The sequence below is a fragment of the Conger conger genome, chromosome 19, assembly GCF_963514075.1.
Source record: "Conger conger chromosome 19, fConCon1.1, whole genome shotgun sequence".
NCBI lineage: Eukaryota > Metazoa > Chordata > Actinopteri > Anguilliformes > Congridae > Conger > Conger conger.
Window position 1 is genome coordinate 5,682,669 of NC_083778.1, and position 25,381 is coordinate 5,708,049.

General features: G+C 49.9%; 1 protein-coding gene across 1 annotated transcript in view; it reads left to right on the forward strand.

Moving 5' to 3' along the window:
- The window catches only part of nell2b (neural EGFL like 2b), a 56,445-nt gene that overhangs the window by 2,799 nt on the left and 28,265 nt on the right, over positions 1-25,381 (forward strand). The window contains exons 3-12 of the mRNA XM_061229907.1: positions 7,423-7,573; positions 10,298-10,471; positions 10,921-11,017; positions 13,285-13,357; positions 14,324-14,406; positions 15,189-15,317; positions 17,229-17,331; positions 20,237-20,328; positions 21,602-21,704; positions 22,082-22,210. Coding sequence (XP_061085891.1) covers positions 7,423-7,573; positions 10,298-10,471; positions 10,921-11,017; positions 13,285-13,357; positions 14,324-14,406; positions 15,189-15,317; positions 17,229-17,331; positions 20,237-20,328; positions 21,602-21,704; positions 22,082-22,210 — 1,134 coding nt within the window. The remainder of the gene's footprint in view (positions 1-7,422; positions 7,574-10,297; positions 10,472-10,920; positions 11,018-13,284; positions 13,358-14,323; positions 14,407-15,188; positions 15,318-17,228; positions 17,332-20,236; positions 20,329-21,601; positions 21,705-22,081; positions 22,211-25,381) is intronic.

Sequence of the window (25,381 nt, forward strand, 5' to 3'; positions counted from 1 at the left end):
TAAAAAAATAAACGCATATATAATAAAGTCTAGAGTGCATAAGACTTCTGCACAGTACTGTGTATGTGTGTATATATATATATATATATAAAATATTATTATTAATATGTTATATTCTGTTGTCCTTGTTGATTAAAATAATCATTCACGTGTGGCAAAATGATTGGATGTTACAACCACACTTTCAACCATTCAACTATCTTGCTTTACGATACATTACATTACATTACGATACATTACGATACATTATATTACATACATTACATTGTACTCAGACCCTCTTGTCCAGAGCGATGAACAGCAAGGGAACAGAACCAGGGATGTGTACGCTGAAAACCCTGGAGGGAAGCGTACGGTTCCAGGTCCGAGTGTGATTACATGGAGAAAACAGTACCATTGTAGAATAATCCGATAAACTGACCAAGTGGTTATACGACAGTTTTGGCGATTCGGAACAGCAGGAATAGAAACGTTTTGAGGTAAACTCAGCATTAGGTACACTTCAGTGGTAGGAGCAGCCAAGGCAAGTGCTGAGTGGCCTGTTGTCATTGTTATGTGATGTTGTGTTATGTTCCTGGTTTCAGTCAGTGGTGTAAGCTGACTGACTTTTCATCAATATATGATGTGTTATGTTCCTGGTTTCAGTCAGTGGTGTAAGCTGAGTAACGTCTCATTGTTATGTGATGTTGTGTTATGTTCCTGGTTTCAGTCAGTGGTGTAAGCTGAGTGACTTCATTGATATGTGATGTTGTTATGTTCCTGGTTTCAGTCAGTGGTGTAAGCTGAGTGACTTCATTGATATGTGATGTTGTTATGTTCCTGGTTTCAGTCAGTGGTATAAGATTAATGACTTCTCTTTGTTATGTGATGTTGTGTTATGTTCCTGGTTTCAGTAAGTGGTATAAGCTGAATGACTTCTCTTTGTTATGTGATGTTGTGTTATGTTCCTGGTTTCAGTAAGTGGTAAAAGCTGAATGACTTCTCTTTGTTATGTGATGTTGTGTTATGTTCCTGGTTTCAGTCAGTGGTGTAAGCTGAGTAACGTCTCATTGTTATGTGATGTTGTGTTATGTTCCTGGTTTCAGTCAGTGGTGTAAGCTGAGTGACTTCATTGATATGTGATGTTGTTATGTTCCTGGTTTCAGTCAGTGGTGTAAGCTGAGTGACTTCATTGATATGTGATGTTGTTATGTTCCTGGTTTCAGTCAGTGGTATAAGATGAATGACTTCTCTTTGTTATGTGATGTTGTGTTATGTTCCTGGTTTCAGTAAGTGGTATAAGCTGAATGACTTCTCTTTGTTATGTGATGTTGTGTTATGTTCCTGGTTTCAGTAAGTGGTAAAAGCTGAATGACTTCTCTTTGTTATGTGATGTTGTGTTATGTTCCTGGTTTCAGTCAGTGGTGTAAGCTGAGTAACGTCTCATTGTTATGTGATGTTGTGTTATGTTCCTGGTTTCAGTCAGTGGTGTAAGCTGAGTGACTTCATTGATATGTGATGTTGTTATGTTCCTGGTTTCAGTCAGTGGTGTAAGCTGAGTGACTTCATTGATATGTGATGTTGTTATGTTCCTGGTTTCAGTCAGTGGTATAAGATGAATGACTTCTCTTTGTTATGTGATGTTGTGTTATGTTCCTGGTTTCAGTAAGTGGTATAAGCTGAATGACTTCTCTTTGTTATGTGATGTTGTGTTATGTTCCTGGTTTCAGTAAGTGGTAAAAGCTGAATGACTTCTCTTTGTTATGTGATGTTGTGTTATGTTCCTGGTTTCAGTAAGTGGTAAAAGCTGAATGACTTCTCTTTGTTATGTGATGTTGTGTTATGTTCCTGGTTTCAGTAAGTGGTGTAAGCTGAATGACTTCTCTTTGTTATGTGATGTTGTGTTATGTTCCTGGTTTCAGTAAGTGGTGTAAGCTGAATGACTTCTCTTTGTTATGTGATGTTGTGTTATGTTCCTGGTTTCAGTCAGTGGTGTAAGCGATATAATGTCCTCACTGGGGACGAACATAATGATGCTCATTGTGATGTTCGTGGCTCCCCCACCACCCTCAGTGGTGGGGTTTGTTTGTTTGGTCGACGGGTCGCTCGAGAGCAGCGCAGAGCCAAAGACGCCCCTCCCCAGTCCCCGGCCCCCACTATTGTTCATGTTCACTCTACACAAACTTATTCATTCATATTTATTTAAGTCATTCGCACTTTCTGCCTTTTCGCATTTCAGCCAAGAATTTATGTGATGTATTGCACTTTTATTTTTTGCCATGACTGTTGTTATCATTAATATCATAATAATAGTGCACTGTTATTACTGTTATTGCAGTCATTTGTTAGGCACCAGAACACTGAAGCCAAGAGCGAGACCACAGGAGTTAATGTCAAAGTTTTTATTGACTTCAGAACAGATGGGACAGGCAAGGGTCGAGAACCAGCAAACAGTAGCAATGCAGATCAGGTGTTCGTAAACGAATGTTCAGCCAATGGTTGGGTATCCGGGCAAACAGAAACAGTGGACGTGGTCGCAGGTGAATCGCAGATTGGGTCAAAAACCCAACGGCAGTCCAAACGGAAACAAAATCCAATATCAAAATCAGAAAAAACCAAAAGCTACAGGTCGAAACGGAACTGACGGGAAATCCAAAAAGCAGTAGTCTAAAACAAAACTGGTCACACTGGAGATCAGACAGAAATACACGCTGGAGAGTATGGTAAATGCACAATCTGGCAACAAATTACACAAACCGTGGGAATTAAATACGCAGAGGGATTGACAATCAGGTGTGGCAAACAATCGGGAAGTGGGAGACGGGTGACACGAATGGCAGGGAATGAATGAACTGGCAGAACGGACTACGGTGTGCACTGAGGGTAAAAATAAACGGAAACGCTAAAGACTTAGACAAAACAGATACCAACAAACACAGAACCTGACGCAAGTATTATTTGCGCTAACGGGTGAGACGCGACTCCCGCGCTGTCCTAGTGCTCGTACTGTGTGCACTGACCATGAAGATGAAGGCTGTGTGGCGGTGTTTTTTTTATTACGAGGGCGTGGAGAGAGATGTACGAGCGCAATAACGGAGGGTCGCGCCATCCCGCCGGTTGACACGGTGACGGGAGAATGAATTTCTCGTTAGTTTTTTTTCCCCCCACTGGGGGCGGGTCCCACATGACGAGAGGGCATGGCCTAATATCCTTTGAAGGTGCTTTGAGGACTAGCCTGAGGATCGGGGGGGGGGGGGGGTCTAATGTGATCAAATGGAGGGCCCCCCCCTGACGATATCAGTCTCACCTAATTGGGAAGCTATCTCAGCTGGAAGAAAGCCCGCATCGTCCATGGGGGGGGGGTGTCCATAATGGATCTGCTGTTCCATACGAGGAGCGTTATTGGATTTGGTCGGGATTACATTCAGGAGAAGGCCCTTTTTCATCCTCCTTTGCTTTAAAAAAAAAAAGGAACGAGAGGTTACTCAAAGCCCAGCTGTTGTAAGGACGCCCTTGGTTTGTAACGAGGGCCTGGGTTATGGGTGAACGTTGGTGTGTTGGGGGTAGGGGGGAAGGGGAGGGTAGGGGGGGTGGGGGGGGGAGTGGTGGGGGGCGGGGGGGAGTGGTGCCTACAGCCAGAGTGTGGTGCCTACAGCCGGAGTGCGATGGCGTCTGGGTCTGGGCTCCACTAGCTGGATGCGGCTTATTGGCCGAGACCAGGGAGCCCGTCGGCAGGCAGGATGTTAGTTACTGTTTAACATGCCGTGCCACTGTGTGAGTGTGTGTGTGTGTGTGTGTGTGTGTGTGTCTGTGAGTGTGTGAGTGTGTGAGTGTGTGTGTGTGTGAGTGAGTGTGTGAGTGTGTGAGTGAGTGTGTGAGTGAGTGTGTGTGTGTGTGTGTGTCTGTCTGTGAGTGTGTGAGTGTGTGAGTGTGTGTGTCTGTGTGTCTGTGTGAGTGTGTGAGTGTGTGAGTGAGTGTGTGAGTGTGTGAGTGTGTGTGTGTGTGTGTGAGTGTGAGTGTGAGTGTGTGAGTGTGTGAGTGTGTGTGAGTGTGTGAGTGTGTGTGTGAGTGAGTGTGTGAGTGTGTGAGTGAGTGTGTGAGTGAGTGTGTGTGTGTGTGTGTGTGTGTGTGTGTGAGTGAGTGAGAGTGTGAGAGTGGGTGAGTGTGTGGGTGTGTGAGTGCTGGGGCCCCTCTGCGGCGGGGGCCATTTTCTATGTGCCAACAAGACAGAAGGCATCTGACGCATTACTGTTCGCGCTCTCTCACTCTCTCCCCCCATCTCTCTCGCTCTCTCTCTCTTTTTCATCTTTCTCTCTCTTTCTCTCTCTCTCTCTCTCTCTCTCTCCCCCCCCCTCTCTCTCTCGCTTGGCCGTCCTGTCGTGACGTCACCCTCCCCTCCCCAGCAGGGCCGGAGGCGCGATGTCGTCCGGACAACGCGGTGCGGCGTTCCCTTTCCCGACCCCCGAGACCCCCCGCCGACGTTTTCTTGTGCTGCACACCCGGAAAGCTGCCTTGTGTACAACGTGTCCCAATAACTTTCCGGGGAAAAACGTCACCGCTTGCTGTGAATGCTGATATCCACGGGCAGGAAACCGAAATATTTTCAAATTGCATTTATTGCAGCTGTTCTTATGCAAAGGGCGACTCCAAGCGCATTTTAAATGCCTTTTTACACGGTTTGATTGTCATTCAGTTTTCCGGAAGGCACCTTGTCTCTGGTTCGGTGCCAGGGACTAACGAATGGAAGTTTCCGGATGAAAACGGGGGGGGCCGTCCTTCAGCGCCGCCTCGACCTCCTGCTGGAATCCTCGCGCCGCGTCAAAACCCGTCTCTGATCCTTACCTCGTTCAGACGCGTAACTGTTTCGGATTACGCGTTATTGAGCGTGTCTGATGCAAACCCTCGTCCTCTTGGTTGGCTGAATTGCACCAGGCGACATTAATCGAGCGCAGAAAGGTATTTGAATCCGAAACGATTAGGTGATCCCCCAAATGAGTCCGGTAGCCCCGAGTCGAGTCCGGGAGCGTTTTTCGGGAGGTGCTGAGACTGAGAGTGGTGCTGGCACAGGACGCCGCTGAGGTCATCAGCCCGGCGTTGGCTCGGCGCTAATCCCACTCCTCCGACGACCTCAGCATTAAAACCGCCTCTCGCTTCTGGATGAGATTACGGAGACGGTGGAGCCCGAGGGATTTGGGGTCGGCGTTTTTAGCGGTGCGGGGAACGGAGCGTACCCCGGCCGAGCGCTCCGCTGGCGGCGGACATGGAGCGAGACCGAACGGCCATTTTGCTTCCGGGCCATTATGAGCTGGCAGCGCGCCGGCGGCCATTACGGGTATGTGGGACCCTGACCGATAAAGGCCTTGACTGATGGCCCCGGGTCGCGTATGGATCTGGAGCCGCAATGTGTGTGTGTGTGTGTGTTTGTGTGTGTGGTATGCAGTGTGCTGAGTTCTTAATAATAAAATATGATATAGGTGCCTGGGTGGTCTTACTAGTGCATTTGCTCATGTAAATGGTAAATTCCTGCATTTATATAAAACCTTTAGAGAGCTTGTGAGAGCAGAGGAAGGGGCTCGAGAGAGCAGAGCAGAGGAAGGGGCCTGTGAGAGCAGAGGAAGGGGCTCGTGAGAGCAAAGAGCAGAGGAAGGGGCTCGTGAGAGCAGAGGAAGGGGCCCGTGAGAGCAGAGGAAGGGGCCCGTGAGAGCAAAGAGCAGAGGAAGGGGCTCGTGAGAGCAGAGGAAGGGGCCCGTGAGAGCAGAGGAAGGGGCCCGTGAGAGCAGAGGAAGGGGCTCGTGAGAGCAGAGGAAGGGGCCTGTGAGAGCAGAGGAAGGGGCTCGTGAGAGCAAAGCAGAGGAAGGGGCCCGTGAGAGCAGAGGAAGGGGCTCGTGAGAGCAAAGAGCAGAGGAAGGGGCCCGTGAGAGCAGAGGAAGGGGCCCGTGAGAGCAAAGAGCAGAGGAAGGGGCTCGTGAGAGCAGAGAGCAGAGGAAGGGGCTCGTGAGAGCAGAGGAAGGGGCTCGTGAGAGCAGAGGAAGGGGCCCGTGAGAGCAGAGAGCAGAGGAAGGGGCTCGTGAGAGCAGAGAGCAGAGGAAGGGGCTCGTGAGAGCAGAGGAAGGGGCTCGTGAGAGCAGAGGAAGGGGCCCGTGAGAGCAGAGGAAGGGGCTCGTGAGAGCAGAGCAGAGGAAGGGGCCCGTGAGAGCAGAGGAAGGGGCTCGTGAGAGCAAAGAGCAGAGGAAGGGGCCCGTGAGAGCAGAGGAAGGGGCCCGTGAGAGCAAAGAGCAGAGGAAGGGGCTCGGAGAGCAGAGAGCAGAGGAAGGGGCTCGTGAGAGCAGAGAGCAGAGGAAGGGGCTCGTGAGAGCAGAGGAAGGGGCCCGTGAGAGCAGAGGAAGGGGCCCGTGAGAGCAGAGAGCAGAGGAAGGGGCTTGTGAGAGCAGAGAGCAGAGGAAGGGACTCGTGATAGCAGAGGAAGGGACTCGTGAGAGCAGAGAGCAGAGGAAGGGGCTCGTGAGAGCAGAGAGCAGAGGAAGGGACTCGTGATAGCAGAGGAAGGGACTCGTGAGAGCAGAGAGCAGAGGAAGGGACTCGTGAGAGCAGAGGTTCTCTGGGCTAAAAAGCAGCGCTTTGATGTGATCACTTCTGAGAAGCTTCATCATTTATTGATCGCTCCATGAAAGCGCTCGACGTCGACGGGGAGGGGGCCGCACTTGCTGCTGGTAGAACAAAAGAGCAGATATCTGAACCCCCCCCATTTTGCTCCACTTCCTTTCCCCCATGTCAGCCTTTATGCACTCAGTGAGCACTTTATTAGGTCTTTATTAGACCTTTTGGTCTTATTGGTCTTCAGCTGCCGAAACCCATCCACTTGGAGGTTTGATGTGCTGTGTGTTCAGAGATGCTCTTCTGCGTACCGGGTTATGACCACGTCTGCATGCTGTTATGTTTCGACTTGCTGCCACATGATTGGCTGATGAGATATTTGATGCACAGCTGTACTCTTTTTTTTTTTTTTTTTGTGATCGAATGCTTTTTTTAATTCAACAAATATTCTCAAACTGAACCACCAAGTTTTTATTTAATTTTTTTAAAAACTCTCCCTCTCCCCCTATATAACACGTTAATGAATCTGTTTTTGTCTCTCTCTCCCTCCCTCTCTCTCCCTCCTCCTCTCTCTCACTCTCCCTCTCTTTCTGTCTCTCTCTCCCTGTCTTGCTCTCTCACTTCCTCCCCCTGTCTCTTCCTCCCTCTCTCCCTCTCTCTCTGCCTCTCTCTCTCTGTCTCTTTCTCTGTCCCTCTCCCTCTCTCTGTCCCTCCCTCTCTCTCTGTCCCTCTCCCTCTCTTTCCGTCCCTCTCCCTCTCTCTCTCTCTCTCTCCCTCTCTCTCCCCTCTCTGTCCCTCTCTCTCCCTCTCTGTCCCTCTCTCTCTCCCTCTCTCCCCCCCCTCTCTCAGATGTGGAGAGGGGTGTAAAGGCTCCTGTAGACGTGGCAGAGCGCATGCTGGGGAAGTTGAGGCACAGGGCTGAGTTCACTCTGTTGGCCACCCTCAAGCAGGAGCAGCTCAACTCTGGAGTCATCCTGTCCATCCACCATGCTGACCAGAGGTAGGCATGATGCTGATGGGAGGTAACCATGGTGCTGACCAGAGGTAGGCATGATGCTGAGGAGAGGTAACCATGGCGCTGACCAGAGGTAGGCATGATACTGAGGAGAGGTAACCATGGCACTGACCAGAGGTAGACCTGATGCTGAGGAGAGGTAACCATGGCGCTGACCAGAGGTAGGCATGATGCTGAGGAGAGGTAACCATCGCGCTGACCAGAGGTAGGCATGATGCTGAGGAGAGGTAACCATGGCACTGACCAGAGGTAGACCTGATGCTGAGGAGAGGTAACCATGGCGCTGACCAGAGGTAGGCATGATGCTGATGGGAGGTAACCATGGTGCTGACCAGAGGTAGGCATGATGCTGAGGAGAGGTAACCATGGCGCTGACCAGAGGTAGGCATGATACTGAGGAGAGGTAACCATGGCACTGACCAGAGGTAGACCTGATGCTGAGGAGAGGTAACCTTGGCGCTGACCAGAGGTAGGCATGATGCTGAGGAGAGGTAACCATGGCGCTGACCAGAGGTAGGCATGATGCTGAGGAGAGGTAACCATGGCGCTGACCAGAGGTAGGCATGATGCTGAGGAGAGGTAACCATGGCGCTGACCAGAGGTAGGCGTGACGCTGATGGGACGTAACCATGGCGCTGACCAGAGGTAGGCCTGATGCTGAGGAGAGGTACCATTGCGGTGGAAGGTCCTGGGCCCTGCTCTGTTGATCACGCTCCTCCAGACCCAGCCTGTTCAGACCGTATCCAGGCATAAATTTCTAAGATGCGCCTTTTTTCATTTCAAGATTTTCATTCCGTTCAGATTTTAATCGTCGATCATTGAAATCATTGAATCATTCCACTAGCCTACCTCCCACTCGGCAACGTCCCGCAGTGTAGCGTTCTCCCCGAGTCCTCTCGCATTCCAAGCGCCGGCAACCGCCTCCGCTCGCTGAAGAACAATCCGCCGTTCTTCTCTGCCTCGCCTTCCCCTACCTCCCCCGGGGAAACCGACATGACTCGTTCCTGTGCCGATGACGGTTTCCCTTTGATTAGCGGCGCGGGGCTAATGGAAACGGGCGTCGCCGTGCCAACAGCGGTGCTTCTGCCTCCTGTGACGCTCGTGTAAGTGCCCCCCCCCCCCCCCCCCTTGCCCTCTCCGGAACACTCCGTGGTCAAAGCTGCGTGGGCTGGATATTCCTGGTGATTAAGTCCTGGCTATTACACCAGCTGGTTCATTGTGTTGATTCACAGGAAGCCCCACAAAACGCCCCGGTCCCCCGCTGTTTCTGTGGCGTCAGTCATTAAGTGGTAATTATGGGCTGTTCGTTTAGAACGGGGGGTGGGGTGCAGGAGAGCTACAGCATGGATCGGCTGGATTTTTGCCAGTGACACTTTTAAGTAGACCCGCCCAGACTCCTGCATCTCGGTCGTTCCCTCATTTTGGCGTAGAAATGAAGTGTCATAGCTTCCTGTGAAAGGAGGAGGGGACCTGTGAGCTGACGCCAGAGGTCAACGCCGGCCAATGGGAATGCTGTACAGCAGAATGAACGGTTAGCATGCTTTTGAGTGGGCTGAGTGCCGGGATTGCGGTTAATTACTTTTTGTCCCATCGGAACCAACTGATCACCCTCCGTGCTTGGAAGTTTGGGACACAGATTCTGGAAATTAATTCCAGCGATTCCGGAAATGAATTCCAGAGATTCCGGAAATGAATTCCAGAGATTCCAGAAATGAATTCCAGAGATTTTGGAAATTAATTCTAGACTTTCCATCGGCAAGCTTTGCTTCAGCTGAGTCAAGCCCTGAGGGTCGAGACGCTGTGTGAGAACATACTTGAATAAAGGGGAGCGTGTAAGAGTAGTGTGCTGGTAGCTGCTTTTTTTCTAATTGCATTTGAACTCCAGCACCTACAAAAAGAGTGGGATGTGTGTTTTTTCCCAATTTGGGAAAATCTGGTTTACAACTCCCTTGGGCTGAGTTTGATCATTGGATTGAGATCACAGATATAAACCCCTTTCCTCCTGTTTCTAATTTCAGTCTTTTACGTAGTTTTTCCACCCCCCCCACCCACTTGTTCTGACCATGACTGTCACTACTATTTTGTGTATAAAGTTGCAGACGGGGCCATTTTGTGGCCGTTTTGTTCAGTGCTTCGGTCTCTGTGTGCTAATCTGGAGTCAGTCTTGGCCGGCTCATTTGTCCTTGTTAGTTTCTCTGCCGTGTGCTTTGAAAAGGCCATTCGTTTTCCTCCGAGTTTCCCTTTGTTTCCGAAGGAAAGCGATGCTTTAAAATTAATTGCACGTTTTGGCTCTTCCCTGAAACAATGGAGCTGGAGCTCAAGCTCAGCCACTCCGGTTCTTTATTATTTACTTACCAACTTTATTATTTACTTAGCGACTCATTTACTTACCAACTTTATTATTTACTTATCGACTCATTTACTTACCAACTTTATTATTTACTTATCGACTCATTTACTTACCAACTTTATTATTTACTTATCGACTCATTTACTTACCGATTTTATTATTTCACATGCTTCCACTCCAGAAAGCCCAGAGACCCTCCGCCCTGACGGCTGGCCCCAGCTTTCGGCCGTGCCTTTTGTCGAACATTCGCGAAACGGTAGTTGGAGAGACGCACCGATTCACGTCTTCTTTTCCTCTTGGGAAATTGGCTTCGCGTTTTGCGGAACGCGTGGATAGAGGCTGGGTTTTGTGTCTCTCAGGTTCCTGGAGCTGGAGAGCAGTGGGCAGCGGGAAGAGATCCGGCTGCACTACCGGAGCCGCGGGCAGCAGCCGCACACCGAGGTGTTCCCCTACGCGCTCGCCGACGGCCGCTGGCACAAGCTGTCTGTGGCGGTCAGCGCCTCCCATGTCCTGCTGCATGTCGACTGCAACAGGTACACGCTGATCACACGCTACAGAAACGGGTACACGCCGATCACACGCTACAAAAAACGGGTACACTCCGATCACACGCTACAGAAACGGGTACACGCCCATCACACGCTACAGAAACAGGTACACGCCCATCACATGCTACAGAAACGGGTACACGCCCATCACGCGCTACAGAAACGGGTACACGCCCATCACACCCTACAGAAACGGGTACACGCCCATCACATGCTACAGAAACGGGTACACGCCAATCACAGAGAGACCTGCCGGTCACACGTGAGAGAAAAGGGTACACGGAAGGTCGGTGATTCAAACCCCAGTGTGGCTACAATAAGATCTGCACAGCTGTTGGGCCCTTGAGCTTAACCCCACATTGTTCCAGGGGGATTGTCCCCTGCCTAGTCTTTGACAGTTATGTTGTGACAGCATTGGCTCTCCGCTGTTTTAGGATTTATGAGCGTGTGGTGGAGGCACCCTTCCTGGACTTTCCAGCAGATGCGTCTTTCTGGCTCGGACAGAGGAACAGCGCCCACGGATTCTTCAAGGTATGAGTCCCAAACGTTCCCGACCACATCCCAAACGTGTCCAAAATGTTACCGACCACATCCCAAACGTGTCCCAAACGTTCCCTACCACATCCCAAACGTGTCCAAAACGTTACCGACCACATCCCAAACGTTCCCTTCTGCATCCCAACCACATCCCAAACATTCCCGACCACATCCAAAACACGTCCCAAACGTGTCCTGATTGCATCCCAAGCGCATCCAAAATGTGTCCCAAACATCTCAATCACAAGCCCATTCTACGTATACTACTGTCAGATAAAATGTGTGTCATTTAATTAATGAGTATTCCCTGGATTCTCCCCTCTTTGAATGTGTGGACCCTCTACTGTTTTACCCTACAGGCAATACTGTTTCATATTTAACAGACAAGCCCTTGCTATATACAGTGTAAAGGAATCGGCACATTCTAAATCCAAAATCAATTTTTAAAAATAATTAAAATAAGGCTTGCTTAAGAGTAGATATTTCACCCTCTGACCCCTCCCAAAGCTTATAGAAAATTCTAGGTATGCAAGCTTCCCTCTTGCCCTTTGACTCACTCTCTGGTACCCTCGCGTACGGCTGTAAAGATCAGGGAACCTCGTTAAGCTGCCAGCGGTCGCGACCCTCGTTAAGCATGTTTCTGTGCGGCTGATTGGCCGACAACCCCTCAGCGTCCCCTTAGGTCGTTAAGTCTCTCTGGCCTTAATTGACTAATTAAGTGCATTTTCTAGCAGTTAAAAGCTCAGCCCTGATTCTCGCCATTTCTGTTTCACAGAAGACTCACACAGAGTTAAAATATACACTCACCGAGCACTTTATTAGGTATTTATTAGACTTCTACTGCTGTAGTTCATCCACTTCGAGTTATGATGCGTTGTGTGTTCAGAGATGCTCTTCTGTATACCACTGTTGTAAGATGTGGTTATTTGTGTTCCTGTCACCTTCCTGTCAGCTTTGACCATGTCTGGACATTCTCCTCTGACGTCTCATTAACAAGACGTTTCTGTCTGCAGAACTTCTGCTCACTGGATTTTTTTTGTTTTTTTGCACCATTCTTTGCAACCTCTAGAGACTAGTGTGCTTGAAAATCCCAGGAGATCAGCACTTTCTGAGATACTCGAATCACCCTGCCTGGCACGAACAATCATTCCACGGTCAAAGTCATTTTTTCAAATTTTTTCCCCTTTATGATGGTTGATGTGAACATTAACTGAAGCTCCTGATAACCGTTCCTAAGTGAGAAATGTTCCTAATAAAGTGCTCGGTGAGCGTATGTTTCTATTTCTATTTCAAGCGTCTTCCTGACGCACCCTTGCACACAAGGACGAGACCTAGAGCTCGTCTGAGTTCTCCGCTCCTGCGGAACGTGTTCCACCCTGAATTTAACAGCTGCCGTTACGAAACGCGCCAGTCGACTGGCGTTGGGAGGACCCGTCCTGTCGAGCGCCGTTGTGTCGCCCGATGTTCTGAGTTGCTCTGTCGAGCAAAGCGAGGCAGAAGTTTCTGAAGGACGTCTCTCCTCCTCTGGGCTCGCGAGCTGAAGTCGTCCAGGTTTCCATGGATACCGAATGAATGTGCGCCATCCTGCCAAACGTGAATTGAAAGCGGAGGTTGCAATTGGGGGGAGAATTTTATTTTTCCAAAAATACGATTTCGAAACAAATCGAGATTCTGTATCCGGTTTTAAAGAACATGGTTTCAACCCCGGTTGCTCCGATGGACGTTCCATTGCGTTGTACACTGCATTGCATTATGGGAATCAGTATCTTAAGTGGTTCTGTACTGTTCTAGTACTACTACTGACTAGTACCAACAAATAGTCCATCCTCCATATGTGAAACACCCTTTTATTGCCAGAAATAACAACATTTTAATTGCATGTCGTGGGGTGATGCTACCTTTTACTATTGCGAGAAACTGCTGTAATACTATGTCTCGGTCATGTACATTTACTGTTGCTTGTCATGATTTTATAATATTTGGGGGTGATTTCGCATAGCAGGATTACTCTGTTAGCTGTATAACTACACCGGGTAAAACATGCACCTGCTCTTTCAACCTCAGTCCATGTTCCGGAGGGTTCTGGGTTTTACTTGGTGCGGTCATCCAGCTAACTCTCTGACCCTGCTCCGCGAAACAGGGCCCTGTTGCGATCACGGTTGTCATCTTTTGTTGATGATTGAGTTAATCTCAGTTGATTAATGCATTGGAACAGAAATGACAGGCATCCCCCCACACTTTTCCTCTCCCTTTGTCTGCAGGGGGCGATGCAGGATGTCCAGCTCCTGGTTATGCCCCAGGGCTACATCTCCCAGTGTCCCGACCTGAACCGCAGTAAGATCACCCCTACCCCCTCAACACGCTCTGTCTGATCACCCCTACCCCCTTAACACACTCTGTCTGATCACCCCTACCCCCTTAACACACTCTGTCTGATCACCCCTACCCCCTTAACACACTCTGTCTGATCACCCCTACCCCCTCAACACGCTCTGTCTGATCACCCCTACCCCCTTAACACACTCTGTCTGATCACCCCTACCCCCTTAACACACTCTGTCTGATCACCCCTACCCCCTTAACACACTCTGTCTAATCACCCCTACCCCTTAACACACTCTGTCTGATCACCCCTCCCCCTTAACTCGCTCAGTCTGATCACCCTTACCCCCTTAACACACTCTGTCTGATCACCCCTACCCCCTTAACACACTCTGTCTGATCACCCCTACCCCCTTAACACGCTCTGTCTGATCACCCCTACCCCCTTAACACGCTCTGTCTGATCACCCCTACCCCCTTAACACACTGTCTGATCACCCCATGTGTATGCGCACTGATCATTTATCAAAATGAATTTGCACGTCTGCGATACCGCTGTGTTTATGCCAGTGAAAGGACCTTTTGGCTTTTGGTGGGCTCCCACATTCATCTGAGTCCCAGAATTTATTTAACTAAAATATAGGTTAAATATTTATTTAATGACATTTATCCTGACAGTGGATTTTTTTTTGGGTGAAAATGAATGCATCTGTTTTTTGTTTTTTTGCGCACAGTCAAGTGCTATATTTGTGTACTTCCAGCGATATCCACATTAATGCGAGCTCTACTTTGTGACTAATGCCGATATCCACATTAGTGCTAGGCTGCTCGCTCTAGTTTGTCACTAATAGCGATATCCACATTAGTGCTAGGTTTCTAGCTCTGTCGCCCAGTCGTATGCAGGCTTTCGATGTGTCGGAAACTTCACCTCCGCGCACGGTGCTTGGTCTGAAAGGCTGTTGGGCGTCTCGGTTTCAGCTTGCCCCACGTGCAACGACTTCCACGGGCTGGTGCAGAAGATCATGGAGCTGCAGGACCTCTTGGCCAAAACGTCCAGCAAGGTACCAGCACAGAACCTCCCTTAGCTGCGGAAGAATCCGGAAAGGTGTAACGCACCGATTTTACTGCAGAATAGGGCAGGGTAGGAGCGGTCTATAGCCTAGTGCAGGGGTCGGCAACCCTGGTCCTGGAGAGCCACAGGGTGTGCTGGCTTTTGTCTCCAAGGAAATGTAAAGTAATTTAAGGGATGTAATTTTTCGAGGGCAATTGGGTCAGCCTTGTTTGCATTTAACTTCAATTTTACCTGGTTTCGGCCTAGGATTAGCCTGGCTGTATAGCCTCTGTTTTACCTTGGTTGCCCCAGGATTAGCCTGCATTTTTAAATTCAGTTTCATCTGGGTTTGGTGTGGGATTATCTTGCGTGCTTCGCTACACTGTTAGCTGGGTTTGGCCTTGGATGAGCCTGTGTGTTTAGCTACAGTGTTAGTGTGATTGTACCAGGATTAGCTTGTCTCTGGATTAACGTTGGCTGGGACGTCTCAGGATTGGTTTGCGTGTTTAGCCACAGCGTTAGCATGATTGTACCAGGATTAGCTTGCGTCTTTAGCCACAGCCTTAGCGTGATTGTACCAGGATTAGCTTGCGTCTTTAGCGTGATTGTACCAGGATTAGCTTGCGTCTTTAGCCACAGCGTTAGCGTGATTGTACCAGGATTAGCTTGCGCATCCAGACTCAGCAGTCGCCAGGCTAGCCCACGGCGTTGGATTGTAGCATGATCAACTGCCGCAGTAGCCTAACCCCCCTCCCCCTCCCTGTGTCTGGGGGGGTGGTCCCGTGGGGGCAGCTGTCGCGGGCGGAGGAGAAGATGAACGGCCTGGACAACTGCTACTGCGAGCGGACGTGCAGCGCCAAGGGAGCCGTGTACCGCCAGGACCAGGCCTGGACCGACGGCTGCCGGAACTGCACGTGCGCGGTAAGCGTCCCGCCCCCACCCCCACCGCCCGCGGGATTAAATGGTTGGTAAATGGTTGGCATTTATATAGCGCCTTTATCCAAAGCGCTATACAATTCATGCTTCTCATTCACCCATTCATACACACACTCACACTCACACACACCGACGGCGATTGGCTGCCATGCAAGGCGCCGACCAGCTCGTCAGGAGCATTTGGGGGTTGGGTGTCTTGCTCAGGGACACTTCGACACAGCCCGGGCGGGGGATCGAACCGGCAACCCTCCGACTGCCAGACGACTACTCTTACTGCTCTTACTGCCTGAGCCACGTCGCCCCTGCGCGACTAGGAGAGATTAGGAGAGCTCCACTCCGGTAACCCTCCGCAGGCAGGGAGCGGGGCACGGATCCAGCGGACTGTCGGGAGCGGGCCCGCCGAGACTCTTACCCGAGTGCTTAGTCCTCCAAAACACCAGGCCAGAGCCTCTAGTCTCTGTGGCTCTGATGGGGACCCATACTGAGCCCTGCTATGCCAGCTTCACCAGCTTGACAATTGAGCTGGTCTAGCTGGGTTTGAGCTGGTCAACCAGCATGGCCAAGCTGGTCATGAAGCTGGTCTAGCTGGGTATCAGCTGGTCATGAAGCTGGTCTAGCTGGGTATCAGCTGGTCATGAAGCTGGTCTAGCTGGCTATCAGCTGGTCATGAAGCTGGTCTAGCTGGGTATCAGCTGGTCATGAAGCTGGTCTAGCTGGGTATGTGCTGGTCAATTTAATGTTCTTCAACGCATTGCCTCTCTTTGCGGCTCCAAATCTGTGGTTGGTTTTCTGCCTTTCTGTGCATTACGCATGCCATATGACCTCCATTTTACCGAATCGTAGTCAGTTTCCGACATGGATAGGAAAAGGAGGATTTGCGTTTGGTATAGCTCTTTGTTACTTATTTATTAATTTTTTTTACCCCAGATCCATTTTGTGTTGTTCTGTTGTCATGTCACATCCAATTTGGAATTCTGTGGAATATAATTGTAAAAAGATGAATAACTTAAATGGCGAGTGCCATCAGCCGTAGCAATCAACAGAGTTCTTTGTCATCCTTTTGTGAAATTTCGCCATTGTGTGGAGTCCGCTCTAATGCCTGGCACCCTGCCCTCTACCGTGTTCTGTGTGCAGCATTGGACTTGCAAAGAAGCAAGTAGATGCAAGGACTGCACTTTTATTTTTTTCATCGCAAACTCTATTTGCCGTGTTTGCTTGTGTGGGTGTTTTACTGTTAATTAAGAAAGTAGAATATTTTTTGCTTTTAGATGCAAGGTAAGGGCGCGTGCGTGCGTGCGTGTGGTGTGTGTGTGTGTGTTATGTGTGTGTGCGTGTGTGGTGCGTGCTTGTGTGTATGTGTGAGAGCGTGTGTGTGTGTGTGTGTGTGTGTGTGGCGTGTGTGCGCGAGCGCATGCGTGTGTGTGTGCAGGACACACTTGTGACGGGCATTAGACGAGAAGACGTGTGATTTATTCATTAACGGGGGAGCGCGGGCCTGTGAAATATACATATGGAATGAATATGAATGAGCTGGTCCTGAGTGCCACACAGTATGACATCAGCTCTTGCAGCGCGTGTGGTCCCTCTTGCACTCGTTAATACTCTGTTATAGTTGAATTAACACTGGACATTTTCCTGTGTCGACCAGAGATTATCAATTCTGGCCCTCAAATCCAAACCCAGCCCCGGTTTTCTTTACTCCTGGGTAATTAGCGCTGTTGATTGGCCAGACTGGCTTGACACCCGACTCCCAGGTGAAGGGAGGGTGGCGAAGCAGCAGGTCTTGGAGGAGAGGGAGTGTGACTGGCCCCTGGTGTGGAGGGAGGGAGGGAGGGGGGGGGATGGTCCTGTGTGCTCATGGTGAGGGCGTATCCCTGTGTCTCTGTCCCGCTCCAGAACGGGACGGTCCTGTGCGAGACCATGTCCTGCCCCCAGCCCCACTGCCCCCCCGGCACCGCCCCCGCCTACGTGAGAGGAGCCTGCTGCAAGGAGTGCCAGCGTGAGTACTGCTGCACACACACACACACACACACACACACACACTCACTCACTCACTCACTCACTCACTCACACTCACACACACACACACACACACACACACACTCACACCACACACACACCACACTCACATACACACACACACACACACCACACTCACACCACACATACACACACACACACACACCACACTCACACACACTCTCACACACTCTCACACACTCTCACACACACTCACACACACACACACACACACACTCACTCACACACACACACACACACACACTCACACACACCACACTCACACTCACATACTCACACACACACTCACTCACACACACACACACACACACACACTCTCACACACACTCACACACACACACACACACACACATACACACGCACACACACACTCTCACACAATGCACGCGCATGCGCAGTCTCACACTCACACGCACACACACACTGTGCCTCTCCTCCTCCCTGCAGCACTGCGTACAACACGACTGACCACATTGCCGCGTTGCCTAGGCAACGCCACACACGCGTCTCCAGAGACTTCCGCATTTGCATGCACATGAATTATTCATCGCAGACCTTCAGAAACACGGGTTTATGAGCGACACCGAGGCGACGCTGAAAACACAACGAAGGAAATTAACTCCATTGTGTTTACAAACACAAGGTCTGTTCTGCACAGTTGGCTGCTCCTCACCTGCTTAAATGCATACGCGGAGAAAGGGCTGTTTTTATAATACAGTCATTAGCGCCACTTCAGTTTCAAAGTGTATCATGTGACTTGCAGTGGCGAATGCTAGCCTGTAGCCTAGCGGCGAAAGTGCATGACTGGGACCCGGAAATTTGGTGGTTCAAGCCCCGGCGTAGCCAGGATAGGAACCGCACAGCTGTTGGGCCCTTGAGCGAGGCCCTTAACACCACTTTGCTTCACGGAGGATTGTCTCCTGCTTAGTCTAATCGACTGTAACTGTGTTGCTTTGGATAAACCCTTCAGCTAAATGGCAAATTATCTAAACCTTGCAGTTCAGTTTGTGTGAAATGTACACATTTACCCCTTGAGCTGTTCTCACGGGTGCCTGATATATTATAGATAAATATATAAATATTAGTCACGAAATGATATGATTGAAGTGTACCGGGTTGCATGTACGCTCTGTTTATGCCAGTGAAAGGACCTTTCAGCATTCAGGAGGTTACCACATTAATCTGGGTCCCCCAGGCTCTTGAAAAATATAATTGCTTAAATAAATGCTTGGTTAAATAATGCTTCTTTTTTGGTGAGTGCATCAATTTTGTTTTGTAAGCTCTCAAGCTTAATGTTCCTTACACTCATGGAAAGTTCTGTATTTGCGTACGTGCGGTGACATCCACACTTGCGCTTGGCTGCTACCTCTGGTTTGTCTGTCACTAAAAGTAATATCAACACTCATGCTTTCTCACCGTTGTCGTGGTGTCCACGCAAACGCTGGATGCGTCCTAGCTGTGGAAACAAACTTCGGCTAGTTCGAACAAACTAAATTGAGTAGAAGAATTTGTGTAGAAAATGAAGCTCTGCCTTTACTTGGGCCGCCATCGTGTGCACCTCCCTCCTGGCCAAGCTAGCTGAGATATTTGCACACTGACCCGCGTGGAGGTCACCTGCAATTGGTCTAAAACATCACACGGGTCGCAACATGCGTCCCGTCTCCTCTTCTCTTTGTTCTTTCCTTTTGTGCATGTCGAAAATAAACGGAAGCGACGTTTTTCGATAATCGACTTCCATCTCTGAAAGCTTCGGCTCCTTGGTCGCAGAACATCGTTTTCTAGGCTCGGTGCTGCGCGCGTTTTGCCTCAAAGTAGTCATTCAAATCCGTACACTGACTGTGCAAACCGTGTTGGTAAGTCCAGGGTTTAGCAATGCTTCTTGTGTTTTCCTTCAACCTCAGCAAATGTGAGGACCATCGCTAAAGTATTCCCCGTGCCATCGCTAATGAGAACGAACTGCTTCACACGTCCATACAGTTTCTCACCATGGAGACTGCCTTTGGGGAAATTGTCTGCAGTGAGATTGGTTTTAATCTTAATCTCGGCAGCTGGTTTTCATTGCAGTGAGTAAGCGGGTTTGCGTGAGTATTCAATGACAGTGAGCCCTCCTTTCATGAAGACCAACCTGTCCGTGCGAGTATTGTAAACTGCAGTAAAAGGGGGTGTAGTACAGTTGTGTATGATTTCAGACCTCACCATCGGTTTTGTAAACAAACTGGTACCCGCTTATGTCATGAGCCATCGAGCACAGCGCTGCTTTCTGCGGTGGCTCGTAGCAGCGGCGGCTTGTACCAGCGGTGTCTCACCACGTGCTAACGGCGTGTCTGCGCTAACGGCGTGTCTGTGCTAACAGCATGTCTGTGCTAACAGCATGTTTGTGCTAACGGCATGTCTGCGCTAACAGCATGTCTGCGCTAACGGCATGTTTGTGCTAACGGCATGTCTACGCTAACACCGTGTCTGTCCTAACGGTGTGTCTGTGCTAACAGCATGTCTGCGCTAACGGCGTCTCTGTGCTAACAGCATGTGTCTGTGTTTCCAGCAGTGTCTCACCACGCGCTAACATCATCTCTGTGCTGACGTCGTCTCTGTGCTGACGTCGTCTCTGTGCTAACGGCGTGTCTGCGCTAACGGCGTCTCTGTGCTAACAGCATGTGTCTGTGTTTCCAGCAGTGTCTCACCACGCGCTAACATCATCTCTGTGCTGACGTCGTCTCTGTGCTGACGTCGTCTCTGTGCTAACGGCGTGTCTGCGCTAACGTCGTCTCCGCGCTAACGTCGTCTCTGTGCTAACGGCGTATTTGTGCTAACAACATGTTTGTGCTAACGGCATCTCTGTGCTAATGGCGTCTCTGTTCTTCCAGCGGTGTGCCTGTTCAGCGGGAGGGTGTTTGTGGAAGGAGAGCGGAAGGCCATGCGAGACTCCTCGGGGAGGTGTCTGCTGTTCGAATGCCGGGTGAGTGCCGCTCCGTGCCGCTCCGTGCCGCTCCGTGTCGCTCCGTGCCGCTGCGGTGAAACCCCTGCTGGCTGCGGAGGTGTTACGAGCGTGTCGGGGTGTAAACCTCTGTTAAACTCGGGTCTCCAATACTGCTCCTGGAGAGATAATAGGTCTGCTGGATTTTGTTTTCACACTCAAATCAGCACCCTGTTGAGACCCGGGTAACCAGGTGAGATGAGTTAGTTCTGTAATCGACTGCTCTAACTGATTAAGTAAGTGCAGAATAACAACGAAAACCAGCAGACCCTGTAGCTCTCCAGGACCAGGGTTGGAGACCACTGGTGTCAATAAATTTCACAGATAAACCATTTTCCTTGCTCGGTCCACCCACTAACAAGGTATCTGAAATATTTGATATGGGCTTCAAAAGGATTAGGGGCTATTCCCCTAATGCAGTCTGGCCCATCTGGACCCAAGGGCAACTGAAGCGCCACTGTCAGTAAACAAAAAATAAATGTATATATCAAAAATAAATGTAACATCTGAGAGCAAATTTTTACGGTAGTGTATGCAGTCAGTGATATGAGGTCCGTATTTTCTGTAAATGGATTTACGCGATTGGCGGGACGCATGGCAGATCGTTCTTTTATTCTAGAATTGTATGTGGATGTAGATAATAGTTACGTACATTGTTAAACAAATATTAACACTTCATAAAAAGAACAACTCTACATTGATCTAAGCATGGCATAAATTCTCAATAAATGTCAGTCACTGCAAATAAGCGGTCTGTGACTTGGTATCTCTTGAAATATGGCTTCCTGCTTCAGTTGTTATATAACGCAAGCATATACAGTTATTGACAGGAGCATTTTTTAAATCTTTATATAGAGTCTTTCCACACACAGTGCCCTGCTTATGAATAGGTTATAAAGCTTTTATGAAGGACCTTTCCGAGCAGACCTGGGTCAGATACATAATTGTTTTGGCTTTAAATACTCCTCTGTGCTCAGTTGATCTTGCCTGGTGCAATTGAGCCAACTGAGAGGAGCAGCTGATGGGGTTTTGAGGGTATTTCATAGGTTCCCATACACAAGACGAGCTCAGTAAATCGTAGACAGGTATTTGAATCCGAAACGATGACAATTACAATTACATTGGGTTGAATGTAATTGTTTTGGATTCAAGTGCTTTTCTACGATTTACTGAGCTTGTCTTGTTGCATAGGAAGCGTCACCTCACTGATGTCATAATGCTGTGACGGTTGGTGTGCCTTGCTTTCTGTGAACAGGGCAAGACGATGCGTCGGCTGAAGGACTCGCCCTGCCCGGAGCTGAACTGTCCAGAATCGGAGCAGGTCGCCCTCGCTGACCGATGCTGCAGAGTGTGCAGAGGTGCATCCTGGGACATTGCCTGGGCTAGACCCAGCCTCATTCTGAGGGCGCTAATCCTCCGCGATTTGTGAATTGAAGTCACGCACTTGCAATGCTCATTTATGTAAATGATGAAGAGCAGTGGTCCCAGCACTGATCCTTGTGGGACTCCACTCCCACAATACCCTGCTCAGATAAGATCTCCCGTACGACTCTGTGGGGTCTATCCCGTAACCTGTTACTGAACTGTCCCTCTTTGTTTGCTATGGAGACCCTGTGAGGTTACCGAGATGTCCGTTTCATAGTTACGGACTAGAGGCCAAATATAATGACCGGACTAGAGAGCAGGCAGACAAGGTATATATATATTTTAAAATCTCCCCTCTCGCCTCCCCCAGGTCATGACTTCTGCTCGGAGGGCAGCGTCTGTGAGGAGCACTCGGACTGCGTGAGCCAGGAGGCCGGGGCCTACTGCAGCTGCAGAGACGGCTTCCGCGCGCTGCGGGACGACAGCGCCTACTGCCAAGGTACCGGCCCCCGGCCCCCGCCCCCCGGCCCCCAGCCTCCCCCAGCCCAGCCCCCAGGCCCCAGCCCCCAGCCCCCAGCCTCCAGCCCCCAGCCCCCAGCCTCCAGCCCCCAGCCTCCAGCCCCCAGCCTCCAGCCCCCAGCCTCCAGCCCCCAGCCTCCAGCCCCCAGCCTCCAGCCCCCAGCCCCCAGCCCCCAGCCTCCAGCCTCCAGCCCCCAGCCCCCAGCCCCCAGCCCCCAGCCCCCAGCCTGTGGTGGTCTTGCCTGGTGTCTGGTCTGCAGTATGGAGGGATATTGAGGTGGATTCCTGTTCAGTAAATAGTTCACCACCAGATTGAATAGCTTTAATAATTTCTGATATTTTGCTGTTGATTCTTTTATTAGTTCATTTTTGACCCATAATTTAGCTTTAGAAACACTGCAGCAGCTCCTGTTTCCATTTCTGCCGATGAGGAACAGTTTTCCTGCTGCTGCAGCAAGACCTGATGGCAGTGGAAATGGAGCACGGTAGAACACATCGTGTTGTTTTGTGGGGGCAGGTTTTGAGGAACTGCGGGACGGGAGCTCGTCTGTGAGCGTTCCAGAAGGAAGCAGGCTGGCTCCCCCAGACCGGCTAAATCATCTCTGCGCTCAGAATAGATGATGAAATCATTTTGCTTTAAATGTTTTATAGGAGAAGTGGTGTGAGGTGCTCGGGGGAATAGAGTTTCAGCAGGAGCGCTGTCAGGCAGGAGAGCACTCTGCCTCAGTTAGCACTGTTACATACAGTCCCCTGCCACTGTTACATACAACACTGCCTCAGTTAGCACTGTTACATACAGGCCCTTACCACTGTTACATACTGCCCTTTACCACTGTTACATACAGCCCTTTAGCTCTGTTACATACAGCCCTTTAGCTCTGTTACATACAGCCCTTTAGCTCTGTTACATACTGCCCTTTAGCTCTGTTACATACAGCCCTTTAGCTCTGTTACATACAGCCCTTTAGCTCTGTTACATACAGCCCTTTAGCTCTGTTGCATACTGCCCTTTAGCTCTGTTACATACAGCCCTTTAGCTCTGTTACATACGGTACCTTAGCAGTGTGTTCAGTGCTGCTGAAATAGTTGTTTGTAACCCATTGTTGGAGGGGATTCGTTTTGAGTGACAGCAAGTCCTGCGAGTCATTGTAGCTCGTGTAGCATCGCTAATGATCAAGCTACTCTGTACATTAACTCGCATTTGTCGTTTGTGGTCTGAAACACACATCATTTTTCTGGAGTTTCTTTCCTGAAATACGTTTCGAATCAGCCGAGACGATTTGAGAAGCCAGCCCCGCCCCGCCCCATGTGTTTCGCGGTTTTTGACCCCGTCGAACCGTCCCGGATGTTCCCGCTCATAGGCTGAAAGCTCGCGGAGGTTCTGTGAGGTATCGTGTTCAGCGGCGGGAAGGAAGCGCCCGGCGACCCACAGCCCTGCCGACGCCGGCCTCGTCGGGAACGTTGATGCGCGCCGCAAAGAATCCCGTTTTCCTGAGGGTGTGCTGGCCCGCAAACAAGATCCGAAGAGCCTGGGTTTATATATATTCAGTCTTTCTTCAGCCGTGAGATTGATCCATTTGTTTTGGTCTTGTCTCTGGTCTTTTTGAAGTGAAAAATACTTTTTTATTTGTATCGTATTTGGCGGCGCAGGATCAGGCCTCGGTCAGTAAGTATTTGTGTCGGATTCGCGCGCACGTCTGTGCTTTTCCGTGGTTGTCTGGTGTATTAGCAGCTATGAAATCTCGAAAAGCGCAAATCCCACCTTCTGGTCTTGTCGGTTGGCTCGGTTGCAAGTATCCGAATGGCTTATGTGTGGAGTGGTCTTATCTGCTCAGTCCTTCTATCCGCCGTGCTAGTGGTTTACTGCAGCGCCGGGAAAAGGGTTTTCCGGTTTTACGGTTATCCGGAATGTCGCCACAGCGCTAGGCCTGTTAGCCACGCTAGGCCGTTGCCCTGGTCCTGCACCGCGCTGCAGGGGATCTCCTGTCGCCGTCGCGCGTTAGTCCTCTGTGCGAGGACTCTGCAGGGTTTTCTTTTCACCACCTAGTTGTAATTTGTTACTTTTGTTATTCTTTAATGCAAATGAATAAAAGCGTCTTCAATGCGTGCCGTAAATAATTTGAAGAGAGTCGAAGGAATGAGCCCATGTTTCTTAGTTCGCTTTTCTTGGACTTTAATATTTGTCGTCAGTCGAAAATAAATACATTTTTAATGGGGAGAGCCTGGTGCATGTTTATTATGAAATAATAGTGTATTCATATTTCCGGCTTGTTTCACGGTGTAATCGCGGTTTCGAATGCAGTAAATCCATTGCCATGTTGTTAAGTGGAATCCCACGTGTTATAAAACGGTTGAACAACAATGGCGCCTGCCCCCCCCCCCCCCCCCCCCCCCCCGTGCTGTGTAGCAGTTTGTGATAACCAGAAGCGTTTTGACCAAAAGTTTGTTGTGGTTTTTGAAGCGCGGTGGATCAGGGATCCGACGGGGCGTGTGGCGTCAGCGGCTTTAAATAACCGTCCCGCGGGACGCACAGAGAGATGGCGACGCATTCCCGCCTGTTACCGCCGCGGTCGGAGTCCGCTTTACCGGCCAAGCGCGCGTGCACAAGCCAGGAATTTCACTCCAGAACAGTGCCTTACGTAACACAGAACGAGACACAAGCCCGCTCCCAGCTGGGTCAGGGACGACCGTATCGTGGCTAACAGAACTCAGGCGCACGTTACCGTCCTCGAGAAGCTCCACCTCTACCTTACATATTACAAAACAAAACACAAGCCCGCTCACGCACCCTTTACCGTCCTCTGAGATCTCTGGCCGGGGGTGCCTGTTTATTTTCTGCGTTTATTACCCAGTTAAAGAGGGAATTCGAGCAGCTTGTATATATTTTATGACTCTGTCATTGACACAAAAGTGCAGTTCACGCGGTATGCAAACAAGAGCTTGAGATTATGTGAAATGTGCTAGGCAGACCCTGGGTCAAATGGCTCATTGTTTTGGTTTCTACACTTGACTGAGCTTGTCTGGCGTATTGGGGCCTATGAAATACTCTCAGAAAGTGCAAACCCCGCCTTCTGGTCCTCTCGGTTGGCTCCGTTGCACCAGGCGAGATCAATTGCGCAGGAAACGTATTTGACAAACGCTTACGTATTTG